Source organism: Leguminivora glycinivorella, chromosome 7 (genome assembly GCF_023078275.1).
Source record: "Leguminivora glycinivorella isolate SPB_JAAS2020 chromosome 7, LegGlyc_1.1, whole genome shotgun sequence".
In the NCBI taxonomy this organism is placed as follows: domain Eukaryota; kingdom Metazoa; phylum Arthropoda; class Insecta; order Lepidoptera; family Tortricidae; genus Leguminivora; species Leguminivora glycinivorella.
This window is the reverse complement of record NC_062977.1, coordinates 19578864-19594721: the sequence shown is the minus strand read 5'-3', so window position 1 is coordinate 19594721 and position 15858 is coordinate 19578864. Positions and strand designations below refer to the sequence as shown.

At 39.5% G+C, this 15858-nt stretch overlaps 1 protein-coding gene across 2 annotated transcripts in view; it reads right to left on the bottom strand.

The window, feature by feature from the left end:
• Window positions 1-271: 271 nt before the first annotated feature.
• LOC125227940 (sodium-dependent dopamine transporter) overlaps window positions 272-15858 on the bottom strand; it is a 54510-nt gene continuing 38923 nt past the window's right edge. Inside the window, exons 3-12 of one of the 2 annotated variants that reach the window (XM_048132347.1) lie at window positions 8938-9072; window positions 5858-6012; window positions 5244-5353; window positions 4416-4554; window positions 3814-3948; window positions 3461-3564; window positions 2445-2682; window positions 1909-2137; window positions 1320-1588; window positions 857-1169 (exon numbers count right to left, since the gene is read on the bottom strand). In XM_048132347.1, the coding sequence (XP_047988304.1) occupies window positions 990-1169; window positions 1320-1588; window positions 1909-2137; window positions 2445-2682; window positions 3461-3564; window positions 3814-3948; window positions 4416-4554; window positions 5244-5353; window positions 5858-6012; window positions 8938-9072 (1694 nt within the window). In that variant the 3' untranslated portion in view covers window positions 857-989. Of the gene's footprint in view, window positions 1170-1319; window positions 1589-1908; window positions 2138-2444; window positions 2683-3460; window positions 3565-3813; window positions 3949-4415; window positions 4555-5243; window positions 5354-5857; window positions 6013-8937; window positions 9073-15858 lie in introns of both variants that reach the window. The other variant, XM_048132348.1, reaches the window with a different exon arrangement.

Sequence of the window (15858 nt, the reverse complement as noted above, 5' to 3'; positions counted from 1 at the left end):
CATACTTTTTAAAAAATCTGTTTTTTTGTGTTTTTTTTTTATTATTTTGGACAGGTTACACATAGGTAATATATACCTACCTCCTAATGTAATTTGGCCTACGAGACCTAAATGCTAAAACGCCATGATCTAAATCAATTCAAGGACAAGTAGGTTTTATTATCTACTTATTTACACTGTTATTTTAAACTACGGATACTTAGATAAGTTAATTCATAAAACTTTCACACATGCATACCTATCATTTAAGACAGTTTTATTTACATTTTTTCTTACTTATTTGGGTTTATGACTAATTTTCTACTGGATACTTTTTTAGTTTTAATCGGTAAAGCTTGCTAAATACTTCAGTAAAATACTTATATATAATTAAATCAGCAAAACAATACATTATAGGTAATCGTTTAAATATTACATATGATATGAATAGCAATTTAAAACGTTACATAGCATATCTTATTACTGGCACAGCAGTAAGCGTCAAAATGATTCTTACCAACTACAAAACTCATCAAAATATGCGTAGTAATTTCTAATATATCATCCATCACAGCACAATATTTCATCATGAGTATAATGTATAAATATTATTTCCTTATATTATATGATTAACATAACTTGTTCTGTACAAAAAATATAGAGTTAAAGCGTAAACCAATCGAAAACACTAGTTTCATACTCACGTTATACTAAAAAATATTATGCCTGTTTTGGGGAAGTAAAACTGCTATTACATACACTCTCCTATAAATTCGACAAAAGAAAGGTAAGATCATAATTAAAAGCATCAAGCATTACCTTAGCCTCTAACATTTTAAACGCCTAAATAATATCGACAACCTTTTTTATCCAGCAACTATCCGATGAACTGACACAATTGTCGTAACCAGAATACGTTGCACAACCCCGATTTCCTAGAGACGGTTCAACACAACTGCTAAATGAGGCTAAGCGGACTACACATAGTAGACGTCGAAGGAGAGTTGCGCTCAGACGAGCGCGGGGCCTGCGGCGAGGCCGGGTGTCGTGGGGGTGGTCGCTGGTGGTGTGCTGGGAGATGGTGCAGCGGAGGCTAGCCGCACGCCGCCGCTTTCTGACACCACCATACCGTTGGTAACGCTGCGACGGGCCTCGGTGTCTGCGTAGGGCGTGGTGAGGGTGCGTATGCGCTGGGAACAGATGAGTTTCCGTTCAGACAGGCTTGAAAATAGACGAGAATCTTAAAATGTGGTGTCAGGTGTATCGTGAAAGAAGATACGGCCAAATAGGTTAATAAGCACCAAAAACTAATTATTAGAAGACATTAAAAGTCCTCATACCTCCACAAAAGTGCCCTTAGTGGTGAGAATTTTAAATATCGCCACGGTCGGTATGCATAACACGCTCGACCCAGCTATAGCCCATCCCAGCGCATTAGCCCAGCCGGGGTACACATAGTCCTCATATCGTAGCGGTTCGTAATCCAGTAGCCCGTATACGATGATGAAGAGGAGAAAGATCGGAGCTGCGAAGCGCCAGCAGACGCGCCAGTATAGGCCTGGTCGGAAGCCGATCATGTCGCGGATGTCTTCGCAGAAACGTTCAGTGCCTGAGGGAGAATCGAGTGTCAAGGTCGAGTTGTGAATCGACAAAAAAGTTAGACGATTATAATTATTTGGTGTTGGTGCCGAAGAGATTCAGCTCCGAAGACAAATTGTATTTCGCACAAGCTAAAAGAATGAATATCTAGGTGTAGAACCAAGTGCAGATATCATATCTAGCTCTTTCGCCCCTTTCTAAATGCCTGTTGATCAACTTGATCAGGAAATTAAAGACGATAGTAGGTATATTAAGAACATTTTATAATTTCGTATAAGTAATCAGTACATTTTAATTAAATATTGTACACATTCTAAACAATTTGCTCACCATAAATCCAAGAAACAGCAATCGCCTCAAAGAACACAGCCACCAGAATGGAGTATCCTGCCGCGTACCGGTCCAGAAGTTGGAAGAAGTAGAAACCGCCCTTGGTGCAAGAAGCCAGGCCCACAAAGAAGTACAGTGTGAAGAGGCAGGCCACGAAGATCTCGCGGTGGCGCCCGATCGGGGGGAACTCGTCGCTTAGCGCTGTTATTATGGCCTCAGAACCGCCAAACTGCGGAGGAAAGAATTTATTAAGTTTTCGGATTTGACATTAGAAAATACGACCGATGACGAGTAGGTAGATCTGCCAAAGATTTCAACTGTATTATGTAAATGTACTTATGACTTATGACCTATCAAAGATTGGGGAAGAATAATAATTTGATCGTAATTCTGGCTTAAGTTTTTGATAATGGTACGTTATTGTCGTTATTGCTAGCCTACCACCCTTTTATGCTATGTTGTGAGTACAAGTACATACGAGTCGACATCATATAATCCAGAACAGCTGAGCTTAGTTATGAACTGATTCTACTTACAGAGCTATCCAGTCCCAGCGTAAGCAGCATCATAAAGAATATCAGCGCCCAAAACGTCGAACCCGGCATGGTCGCTATAGCAGCTGGGTACACCACAAAGACAAGCCCTGGACCCTCTGTGGCCACATCCTCAATATGTCGCCCAGACGCGTTGGCCATGTAACCCAGAACGCTGAAGATGACGAAGCCAGCGACAAATGAAGTAGCGGAGTTGATCACGCTTGTTAGGAGGGCGTCTCTGTTGGAAAAATATCCATTATTACAAATTAATGAGACGTCAATAAAGAGGCAGTCGTATCTTGGTATACTGCCTCAAATTTACCCTAAGCAGGCATGTCATGCTTTGAAAAATCGAACAGTCCTCAATAGTACATTACATCAGAGGCCGGGAAAATGAGGATTTCCGGCCAAGTGGGTATATAGGATAGGGATACGAGGCCGGGAATCCGTTTTCACGCCGAGGCATGTATAGTGCTTTTCTCAAACATACAATGAAATAAAATAAAAATGCTCTAAAGGACAATATTTTATAAAAAAAAATTACTTTGCAGGCCTAGGCCTAAAAAATAATATGAAATCCCTTTACAGTCCTCTCGAGTTGTTGCGCCCAAAAAGCGATACTTCCCAGCCCATTTTAAGGAACGTAAAGACAATATTTCATTGCATGTTTGAGAAAAACATATTTATTTCATTATTATGTGATTACTTAGTTTTGATTACCGATTCGCCATCAATTGGATCCTTTTGTACGTTTGCTTTTGTTGAGGGATCGTATGTGTAACTTTTCGTAGGTATGTCAAGTATTTCAATTTATTTTAAGCAAAAAGAAAAAACCTTAACTTATATTTCAAAGATTCACGAAGTATAAGATTAATATAACCCGGCAACCTTCAAATCAAGGGTGAACAGGCATCTTCTGGGCGAGCTCACTCCATCGTACGCCACGTCTTTGCCTTTGGCTAGTCCGAGGTTAAGAGTAATCCAATACATAGTAAAAAAATATTGGTAGAACTTACTTGTATACGTTATTATGGTACTTATTGTATGAAGCATACGCCAAGAGCACGCCAAAACCAGGTCCAAGAGAGAAGAACACTTGAGTCGCCGCGTCCACCCACACCTATTAATAAAGTCGGTTCTCGGTTCAACATTTTGATTCACTAAATACAGCTTACTAAAAATATTAAGAATAAGGGCCTGTTTACACGGTGCACGGTACTGGCACGCGATTTTAATGCGGACTGTTGAGGTTGAAGTCACATCCAATTCGACCTGCCGTTTAGATGGCGCATTGAAATCAAACTCGCATGCAAGATCTCGTTTCGTGTAAATCGGCCCTTAAAAAACAGACTATCAATTTGAATATTACCTGAGGTTGTGTAATAGCCTCAAAGTTGGGACTGAGGTAGTACCGAATGCCGTCCGCCGAGCCGGGTAGAGTGATGCCACGTACCAGAAGAATCAGAAGTACCGCGTAAGGAAAGAGAGCCGTGAACCAAACCACCTACAACAATACAAATTAGTAGACATTGAGAGAGAAAAGTTTTCCACTAGAGTATTGGATGTGCCGAGGTCAAAAACAATGCTAAAGCAGGTTTTAGTGTCTAGGGCAAACCCTATAAAATTATAAAGTCAAGCAGTGCTAATCACGAAATGTTGTCGTTTTGAATCTACGAAGCATTTTTGCCATCCTAATAAGGGAAATTCATGTTATTTAGCGCTAGTTACGACCGTGCAACAATGGTCTTTGTGTTCAGTTATAAATACTTTTCTTTAACGAACAATACTTATTAAAACTTATTAGACATAAAAGGTGTTACGTTTCATTAAAATGCCCTTATTAAAATACACATTATATAAGGGGTTAGATTAAAGAGCAAAGACACCAGCGAGGTTTGTAGCAAGGCATCTAATCAAGAAGAAAAGAAAGATTAAAGTTTTTCCCTATTGTTATTATGATTTGATCCTAACCTTGCCAGAAGTGCTGATGCCCTTCCAGAGCGAGAAGTAGCAGATGATGTAGACTGCCAGCAAGCACAGAGCCATGTCCCACTTGATCGCGCCCAGGTCGTGCAGCCCTTCGCTGCCTTGAAGCTCCAGTATAGCCCGGCTAAAACAGACACAGCTTTTAGAATACCTAGTATATTCAGAAATCCCTTTTACCACAGCCAATTTGGAAAAAAACGCGTTTGTACGGGACATTGGTAGATTTTTTCATGGAATACTCCTATAATAGATTCCTACATAAAAAAATCGGGATTCTTACAAATTGCTCAGGTAAATATCTATAGGCAACTATCTCACCTCGTTAGTCGCCTTGCTCGAGTATCCATTCTGCTCACGTATCATTAGCGGGGATCTTACTAATTGCCCGATTCGAATGTTAGTTATTAGATTTGTTTCTGATATGGTACCGATCTAAAAACTGAAATTCGAGTCTGGCAGTAGCTTTAAGCAAGCGCGGATCCAGCTTAGACGTGGTCTATTTGTATGGCCAACTTAGGCTCAGGGATACGCGCATGGCTTTAAGTCAAATTATAAGTACATTTTTTTTTAATAATTATATGGCTACACTTCAAACGCCTCTCTTCTTCAGTTTACTTTTGGATACCTATACGTAGGTAGGATATCTAATTACAACATACATGATTATTGTATCGTGTATAAGATAAAATCCAGTTTTCAGTTATTAGAAAACTGAATTTAAAATATAGTTTTTTTTAATTATCTGCATTTAGAGTGACATCATTATTTCGTAAAGATTTAAGTCAAAAGTTGAAAGGGGCTTTAAATACTCACTTGAAGTACTCGGAAGCGGCGGAAGTGAAAGGGGTAGTCGCTGCAGCCGCCATTGTGGAATTGTGTGTGCGGGATTGGTTGGTGCTCGTCTGATGCAGAAACGCCGAGAACTGCCACCAAAAAAATTTTACTTGATACACGGTATAAGTAGTGTCTACTTTAGAATGTAGAAGTTGTTACAAATATGTTAGAAAAATCCTGTCACAAAAATAAGATCGTGGTGTTACAAATGACAAACACAGGTTACTAATAGACTATAGGTGTATTGTCAAAATTTTGTAACGTAGTACTGCCCAGCTTGTCCACCTTTTCTAGGCCACGCCTTCATAAGAGCCATGCCTTTTGGTCCTCAGTGATTCTTCTAAACTCGGTAAAGGACCGTTGCCAAAAGCCGCCTACACAAGCTCGCACCACGCTTATCTTCAGCGATCCTTTTGGCCTAAGTCCAAAGTTTAACCCGACCGTTCATAGCTCACTCAAAGGACTGTCGCGTCGCCAAAAGTGTCCACGCCTGAACGCCATACACCAGGACCTTAACAAAAGGGTCTGAGGGAGGGCAGAAGGGTCAGGGACAGGGACCTATAAAATTAAGTATGCAAGTTTAGAAACCTTACCGGTTTACAAGCAGGCGTGTTCCATTCATTGTCGCAGTTGGTCCAGGGCAGCATGGTGGTGAAAGACGCGAAGAAGAAGCGCAGCGCCCACGCAATAATCACGTTGTAGTAGAAGTCCACGTAGAACGCGATTAACACCACAGCGTAGCCTATGCCTGTTATACATTTAAAAAAAAAGTTTCAATTAACTAACATCGCGATGAGAACTTTAAGATACGTCAAATAATAAATGGTAAGTACTTATTGGATGTGCAAGTTTTTTTTCCACATTTTTTTAACAGATAGTTACATTAGGTACTTGTTCGAACCCCCCGCAGGTTGCTCACCTTGTCGTGGTGGAGGGGCTTAGTAACCGTGGCTTGGTCACCCACGGTGAAGCGAAGAAGCAACCAGGGCCGGCTTGTTGATGGGCGAGCTGGCCCGAGGAGGACGCTCCAAGTGGGCTTGTAAAGCCCACTTGAGATGCTTCTAGGAGGACTGCCGTGGGAGGGAAGATCCGGCAGTATGGGATGCCGCTCTGTGCCCTCCCACGGTAGCCGAGGTGGGATCGCAGGGGGAGAGGCGTGATGGTATAACGGTGCGCCACTCTCCCCACCCCCTGCGACCTTGGCGGGGCCGCTCCGCTGTAGCGGCATTGGTGGGGCCGCAAGGGAAGAGGAGTGCCGGTATTACGGTGCGCCGTTCTCCCTATCCTTTGCGGCCGACTTGGTTAGCGGTGGAACCAGAGCCATTCCCACCGCCGGGCGCCGGAACTCTTCTGGCGCCCATGGCCTCTTTGTGGCGGACTCGAGGGGGTCCGTCACTGTACCCATAAGTGGCCGAGGAGGAGGGTGCGCCCTGTCATCTGGCGCACTCATTGTGGAGGGCCGTTGGGCATCCACGGAGGAGCTGCAAGTGGACGGCTGCCGCCGGCGGGGTCGCCGTTGTGAGCGTAAGTGTTCCGGTAACCCCGCCAACAAGGCGGCGAGGTGGCATGTGGGGGGGTTTTAGTGGGTATACCGTGGCCTCATTAGCCAATACGGGAGTCCCACATAACCACTAAGGTCCCCCCTCGCTCCCTAGTGGTATGCGGAACGCATTTCCCCCCCTAAAAAAAAAGGTACTTGTTCGAACGGTACTAAAATCCATCCATTTATTTTGCAAATAACGAAAATTATAATCGAAATGGTACCAAACACATATTTTTACTTCAAAAAATATGTCTGCGATATAATTACCGTGACTCATACATATATTTTCATACAGAGTTGTGCGTGGCAATTAGGCACGACTGCAGACATATTTGCAGAAAAAAAATCACCTTTAGGTACGTAGAAATTAGAATTTGTTTTTAGTCTCCCAAATTATTTATTTTTGTAGACATCATTCCTATTTTTGTATTTGTTAAAAATACTTCAAATACTTTCAAGCTTGGTCACTGTAGAATAAATTAAGAAAACAGTAACAGTTTTGTAGATAAATATTGAAGTAACAGATCTAGAATTTCTAGAAACTTCAAATCCACCTTTCAGATAATGCGTCCAAAAATTCAAAGAACCGTACACCGTAACATTAAATCCAACCCCAACCGGTCAAAAATCCTCCATAAACCTTTCCACTCCATTACCAATTTTATTTCCCAAAAATTCCGAAGCCACTTTACACGGCACGTGACGACAACGTCAAATGAAATCAGAGCGTAAGCCTCGCAAATCTCGAGTCCTTTTAGCCCATACGGGGCACTTAGGGCGGAATGGTGTCAATTATGGATAAGTGCCGGGGCGCGCTTATATCAACCCTGACATGAGACTTTTGAGATTGCTTAAGGTTAAAAGTTGAATAGGTATTGGAAAGTGCAAACAATAATTGATGTTCAATATTACTAATCGCAAGCACTATTGATTGCGGTGTTTAAAATTCCAATGCTATCGTATTATTTAGTATCAATACCTACATACATTCAAAACGTGCAAATCAATTATCTAAGGACAAAATCAATTATTCAACTAAATTAATCATTATTTAATTACACTATGATACTTAAATAAGTACGGTACCAAAATGTGTGAATCTGCCTAAATTTTTTAATGATAATATGTACCTTTACCTTTATTTCTACCTACGTACCTTTATTTCATGAGTCTTCCTTTTATTTTTATAATTTGTTTAGTAAAAGGATGACTTCATATATATTCACGACACATAAACTTGGTAGGTGTCTTAAGAGTGATGAAAAATTACAATTGCTTCTTAGCTTTCAGGGGCTCTTGTTAGTTCAATTGAGACATTTTGAATACTCAAGAATCAAGATGTAAATATGTACCTATATGAAGATATTTCGACCTCGACCTCCTGTATTGACTAAGCAGCACTCGACCCGGCGAGCCTAAGCTTAAGAGCGTAATAACTCAAGATCCAAGCTCTCCAGTTTGATCGTAGCTACGTGACTTGCGCCAATGTGTGTTCACGGTCTACGGTTGATTTTCTCAATGACATAGTAAATAATACAACATAGTAGAAGTTAAATTAAACTTTCATGAGACATTATAAAATATATTGAAAACCATACATAACATGTCGTAAATAACGATATAATCAACATGCATTTTTATGACATGACATTTTAATATTAGAACTGACATCTTAAAGTTAGATACCAATTTTTGTATGTACGAGTATCAGTTCAAGTTCAAACTTAGGATACCGGCGTGATGCATTATGGCACCATAAGGAATAAGCATCACAAATGCAAAGGTACCTTTAAAGACCAGCGGGATTAGCACATGATTGGCGCGAGAATATGTTACTGCGAGACAGACTACCCGTCCTTATGTCATTAATACAATAAGAAAAAGACGTGTGGCCAGGCGGTCTAAGCAGGTCATGGCGACCTTCCAGTGGAACTTCATATTGAATACCGGGATTTTCCCACCGCCATTATGATGCAGCACAGCATCAGAGACAGCCCACCTTTGAAGAGCGGCACCAGGTGGCCCCAGCAGGTGATGACACCTTTGTGGTGGAACTGTCCCAGCGCTAGCTCCATGTAGAACAGCGGGAACCCACCAGCATGATGCCGCACGGCACCAGAGACAACCCACCTTTGAAGAGCGGCACTAGGCGGCCCCAGCAGGTGATGGCGCCCTTGCGGTGGAACTGGCCTAGCGCCAGCTCCATGTAGAACAGCGGGATGCCGCCCACCACCAGCATGATGCAGTACGGCACCAGGAACGCTCCTGCACAAAAATATTAAATCCTATTAGAAGAAAAAATACAGGCTACGTTTTATATTAAAAGAAAAATGGAAAATTTACTTTCGGTTGGACTTGAACCTTCATCCCTTGGAATTCAAAATGCAAATAATTATCCTGAGAATCTTTTGAATTTCGAGAGTTCTATTGAATTTGGACTTGAAAGTTCTATTGAATTGGTACAGTTTTTTACTTTGATATCTACGTAAAATATCCATCAATAATAAAAATATCATACCTGTTGGGTTCAATACCCGTGCGCTTACAAATTAAGATCCCAAGAAATCAATTCCCTGACCAACCAATAAGTCCCAAATTAATTCACTATCTCTAAATCCGACTTATTGTTTCCACAGATTGAACCAATAATCTTCTTAAAGTATAAAAATGTCTGCAATAATGCCGCCGGGAGCGAGGCAAATTGCCCGTAATTGGCCTTTTAAGACGCGGGCAATTTTACTCGAGACTCCGTCCCTTTTGAACTGTGAATTCAGTTGACACGGGCGATAGGGCTTGAATGTTATTAATGTTGCATTGATTTCGTTTGCATTCTATTTTATTGTCGCTGCTACGGGTTAAGAATCATTGGACTAATCGTCTATCGCAGAGGGTTATGATCCTAACATTCAAGAAAAATCTTATGATGGCTTAAATTTTCTATGCGAAACCGGCTTAGTCCACCGCATGCAGGACTGTCAAGAAAAGTTTGTGGAGGTCGGCCCTGACCCCTTGTCGTCGTTTTTGTCTCTTATCAGCGAGTGCCATAAAACAGATTTTGCAACCCTCCACATTCTCTACAACGCAGAATACAGAATACAGAATCATTTATTTGTCCAACATAGGTGTACATAAGTTGTTACATTACATTTCAGTTCAGTTTCACTATGTGGCGCCTTACGGCATACAAATTTGAGAGCATGCATGTCAAACTATAAATTAATAATTACCTACATAATTATATTCTAAATATTCAGAAGTCTTTATCATCTAAGAATTCTTTTATAGAGTAGTAACTCTTTTGAGCTAACAACAATTTTAAGGCATTTTTAAACTTGTTAAGTGGTAATAATTGAATATGTTGTGGTATTTTGTTGAATATTCTTGGGGCCATTCCGACTACATTTTATTGGAATAGCATTGTCTTGGGTACAGCTGAATGCAATATTTTTCCTTGTAGTCGTATGCTTTTAAAGCTTAAGAATAAATGAGAGTTACATTTGACAAAAATACACATTTCATAAATATACAGACTAGGAAGTGTTAGGATCTTAAGATTTTAACTGCACTTGTGTCTCTCCGTCTGATGCTCTGCGAGTCGGTGGTTAATACTTATAAAAAGCAATCGTGTACCTCTTGGTACAGTTTGGTAGCGAAGTAACGGCTACTGACGCTAACCATCATGCTCACCAAGAAAAACACAATGCTGTAGTCAGTTTGTATGGCCTAGCTACTCTAGCTAGGCTCCAGCGCATGAGACTGCGACGACGTTATAATAGTTTTATTATTAGGTAGGTAGTTAGAATAGGTCGGTACGTAAAGGTTAACATTTGAAGATCGTCCTACAGATGTCCACATGTCGTTAATTCGCCAAGATTGTTGACGCCAACGTTGTCAACAGTTTCCAAGTAACGTTGAATGCGACCGACTAATGAACGTCCCAATTGAAGAACGAGATGTTTCCGTCCAAGTCTCATAAACGAGCGAAGTAATCCAATAACAAATATACAATTTTGAGTCTTACCTCCCCATACAGAAGCTTTAAATCTGCAGAGTTATGAACAGGTTAATGGAGTCGTAGTATTGTCGATATTGTGCTTAAATTATGAGTTATCGCACTCCTTTGTAAGGTAAAAATAACTTGAGAATTTACTGACAATATCTAATAAAAATGACTAGGTATACAGAGTACATAGCAAATGAGAAGAAAAGAAAAAGTCTGCACACCTAGCACCTAGGTAACCGTCTTCGGTTATCGCGACAGCACGTATTACTTTTTTTTTATTTATTGAATAATAATAGTTATTTGTTATACAAGGGGGAAAAGTTGTATTTTAACGCTGAGTGTGGAATTGAAAAACGAGCAAGTGAAAGGATTCTATAGCTGAATTTGCGAGTTTTTTAACACACGAGAAGTAAAATACATTTGCACCCGAGTGTAACACAAAACTTTTCCTCTCACTATAGCGAGGAAACTACAACGCAAAAAAATGCGTGCTTCCCTGCTTCAAGTAGTTCCACAGGTGGTAAATCATCTTAATTACTAGATTCACCTACTTTTATCAATTTTAAAGCAGTTAATCTGACTTTATTCAAGGTCAAATTACTTTACCCACTAGTGGATAAAATGCGTTTTTACCCGCTGGTATTAAAGGACAAAACACGTGTTTCCGAGCTAGTGAGGGGAAAAATAATAAAAATACACATTTTCACACGAGACCCACCGTTGGCAAAACCTTGAGGAGGTTTGTGTGGGGAGAGTGTAAATTATGGAATAGGGTTATATACCGTATAATTAAGTAATTTGTAAAATATCCGTTGAACACGAACGTTGTGAAGGGTTTGAAGCATCGGGTTGTAATTTGTAATGTTTCCACAGTTCTATAAGTATTCAATTACACTTCAAATTAATAAAGGTCAGTAATTAAGTAGGCCATTTTTTTTTCAAACTTTCCCACCCCACTTTTTTGTAACATAGGTATTTTTACGTGATTCATACTCAGAATCACGAGGTCTTTCGATCCTGATAGAAGAAAAAAATGTCCCAAGACTTCCATACATTTTTCAAACCTTCCATTCCATTACCGCCATACAAAATGTACGAAAAAATGATAGCGGAATAGGGGAAAAACCTCGGGACACTTTTTTTCTCCTATGAAAGAGCTCGTAATTCTGAGTGAAAACCACGTAAGAATATAGTGGGGTGGACAACTTTGAAAAAAATGTACTATTGCCAGTAAGGCAGTAACTTACGTAAAACAATAGATTCACAATAAAAAAGATAGTAAAGGGAAAAATCAAAGCCACATTTTCACACTGCACTCTCACAAAATGATTATACAGGCACCCCAAGTTCGCATTACTCGACTCCCTCGAGGGGAGACGGAGATTTTCTTTATAGCCGGATGCAACAGGTCGGGAGCTTGGGATAAAGGCATTGTGAACTCGCTAAAGGGCGGCCCAACTTTAACACTTAGAGGGTAATGGGGCCTTAAGACGCAACTTGCGATTCCTTGCTTTTGAAATATTTTTTGGGCGAGTGGTTTTCACGGAGATGTAGGTTGAAATAAAACTTACTGAAATTTTCTAAGTAACGGACATTTTAACTAAATCGGGCAAATCTCGACTGGGGGGCAAATGTAACTGGTCCATTTTATTCCTTGTTTTACAATGTTTGCAATATTAAATAGAGTGTCCACTGGTTATATTATGGTAGGCGTGTTCAGTGGATACATGTAGAACTCAACTGTAATAATGGAAAAATTGGATCAATTACAATTAACCCCCCCCCCCCTCCAGTCGAGATTTGCCCCGCTCTACCTTAAACGGTTACGGATAGTTATAACTTCATAATATATCATTGATATGTTATTATAGGTAGTTATACCGATTCTCTCATATTTAGTTTCTAAAATAAATGCAATATGCTAAAAAATACTCAAGATCTCCAGTTACTCAAGGCTTGAATCGAAATCGAACCAGCGTCCTCTGCTCTCGGCAGATACCTGAGCCATTCGACCACATAAAAACATTATCTAAAATAATTTAATTTGTTCTAGTACTTCTAAGAGTTTAAGGTACTTAATCATTTCTTATTTGAATTTCTCAATTAACATAAAATCAAAACCGAACACTTCACAATTCCCCAGAAACTCGGAAACCAACTGCCCCACCGAGCAAGTCAATAAATACAAGGTCTATTAAATCAAATCCGTATTTCTGGCCCGGTTCGAGTCAGGTGTAATCGAATCGTCTCCGATAGCCCGGGAATGCCGGGTGTATCCCGGTTAGGGTTGTCAGATGATCGGGATTTTCTTAAATTTCTGAAATATCTTCTGACTCCCGACGGTGTAAAAATTTCTTACAGTAAGGAAAATTTAAAATGGTACAATACATGTGACAAACTAAAAAATAATTTACTTTGATAAGTGTAATAACTTAATAACATACGAAAATCATTTCTTTTTGGTCTTTAGTGCGTTTTCACATTATCCGATCCGATATCGGATGTCGGAAGCTTGAATGTATGGGATATCGGTTCTACATCCGATATCGGATCGGATAATATGAAAACGCACTTACGGAGCGCGGTCATTCAGAAAAAAAGTCTTCTAGACTATTGTTTAAATAGGGTTGTGGCAATTTTCTATCGACATCGGATTTGTTTCTCCCGACGAACATTACTAAATCTGTGTCGAAAATATGGTCATTCGATCTGGCAACCCTAATCTTGCAGACGCCGGATGATTGGGTATTATGAGATTTAAACCGGTACGCTAGCAGGGTCGGATCTTTATCGGGATTATTTCGATGCCGACGGAAATGTGTCTATTATGGACTATTGTATTGTATTATTCAGTGGGTTTGTTATGATTTACTACTTTATTATATTACAGGGGTTGATTTGCACCACGTCTGCAGGAAATATCCATCGCTATTTTACACGTGACCCCTTGGTGGTCCTTAAAGTGCAACTGACCTTACAGTTCTAGTTACACGCCATTTATACAAATAGGTAAATAACTTTTTTATAAATGTCGTCTAGAATAAATGAGCCATCTAACCATAAAAACTCACCCCCTTTTCTGCTGCACTTTTAGGCAAAACCTAAAGCCGAGTATCTAAAATTACACAATAGGAGAAATAAAATTACTAAAATAAAACTTTTCAGTAAGAAAGAAAAAATCCATAAAAACTGATGGTGCATGGTGCTAGACATTTTACGAATAAAGTGTCACTCTAATTATATTCAAATTTCGATTATTTCATGTTCCAATATTATCTTTAAAACTCAAGTTTGAAGTCACGCGTCACGCGCCTCAAAATTTTTTTTTTTTATACTACGTCGGTGGCAAACAAGTATACGGCCCGCCTGATGTAAAGCGGTCACCGTAACCTAAATATTGTCTCCATCAAAACAAGAGCCAAGTCCGCGCGCTATACGTCCTAACTGTCACGTCACGCGTGATGAATGGCCGCGTGATGAAGTGGGCGCAATCAATTACGACGCAACCACTGCCCGCCAATTAGAGGGTTATGGAGACGTTTTCTTACTTATTTAATAATATGGGATACAGCTACTAAAGATATTGCAATGTTTCGTAGCTAACACAAAGATTTGATGACAGGCATGTGGAGTGAGACATCTTAGTACTTGCACCATTACAAATCTGACAGTCAAAAGCAATACCTATTTTACCATTATGTAGGTATGTATATATTATATTATATTACAATGCAATAAGGTGAAAAAGTGGATACATCTCTTTGTAGTCGACTGTACCTATTAACATATTCCGTGCCAGCGTGCGTAGCCGAATGGCATTTCTCCGACGCCAAACGAAAACGAAACGCCGTGCCAGCTAGTCTGGCTCTGTCGCGCCAATACGCACGAGCGATAGAGATCTACGAGTACTAGCGTTTCCTTTCGTGAGCGTTTGTGCCATTCGGCTACGCACTCAGTGCATGCTACGTACTACGAGCGTAGCCGATAACAAGGGTAAAATAAAATGTGCATGTAGCGAAAAGCGTCTACTGGCAAAGTACCCGATTTTAGGTTAGCGGCACTATATCGCGTTGAGGGAGCGAACATATACGAGGGGCGTTCAATAAGTAATGATAATGAGTATTAAAACATAAGAATGTAAGTATCCTTATATTTTTATAATTAAAAGTAACTCTTTTGTGATTTATTTACATATTTAATTTTTTCAATTATTATTTTTTTGCCCTCTTTAAAAATTAAAATCTTAACGATAGTCTAAATGTCTAAATACCATGTCAGTAAGCACTTCGCTTCATTATACTTCAGAGTAGCGATTATATTACAATTTTATTTAAAGGTCGGGTATAAAATATTAATGATCCTTATATTGCCTTCAATATTAGGTATGTCACTTGTAGCTTTAAATACACTAACTTGAGCAGCACCCTCGGCAATTTGAGGGTTCGGCCCTGTCGACTGTCATTTTGAAGGCCAAAAACATTATTATTTGTTTGTTTAAAATGTTCTTATTGTAACTAATCATTTTTTTAATATTAAAATGATTGTATGTTCTTCTTTAATACTAACGTAATTTTGTTTCCAATCTATATTCTCAATTTTGGTGATAATCTGTAAAAATCGCGAACTTGACCCAAAACAGTGTGACAGAACAAGCATTTGATTCGTGGTCTTGTTCTTGTTTATTTTTCTTAAATAATACTTACATTGTCAAGGCAACTGGAGACTTCTTTGCTCGATCCTTGGAAAGCATTCATCCAACGTTATTTCACTGGATATTTTAATTAATTCATTGTGGTACTTGTCCGCATGTATTATAATATTATCTCACATAAAATTCACTATTATTTGGTGCAAAACAGGTTGGAAAAGCTTATTTATCAACAAGCTACGTTCACATGTACGGAATACTGACACTGACAGCTGTCAACTGAGTAGCGTTCCAATATTACATCTTGGGTTCAAATACAGGTCAGGAAAACTGGTAAAGATTAATTGTGAACATACTCCCTAGAAAATATTAAAAAAAAAACAGTATTTAATTTTACTCT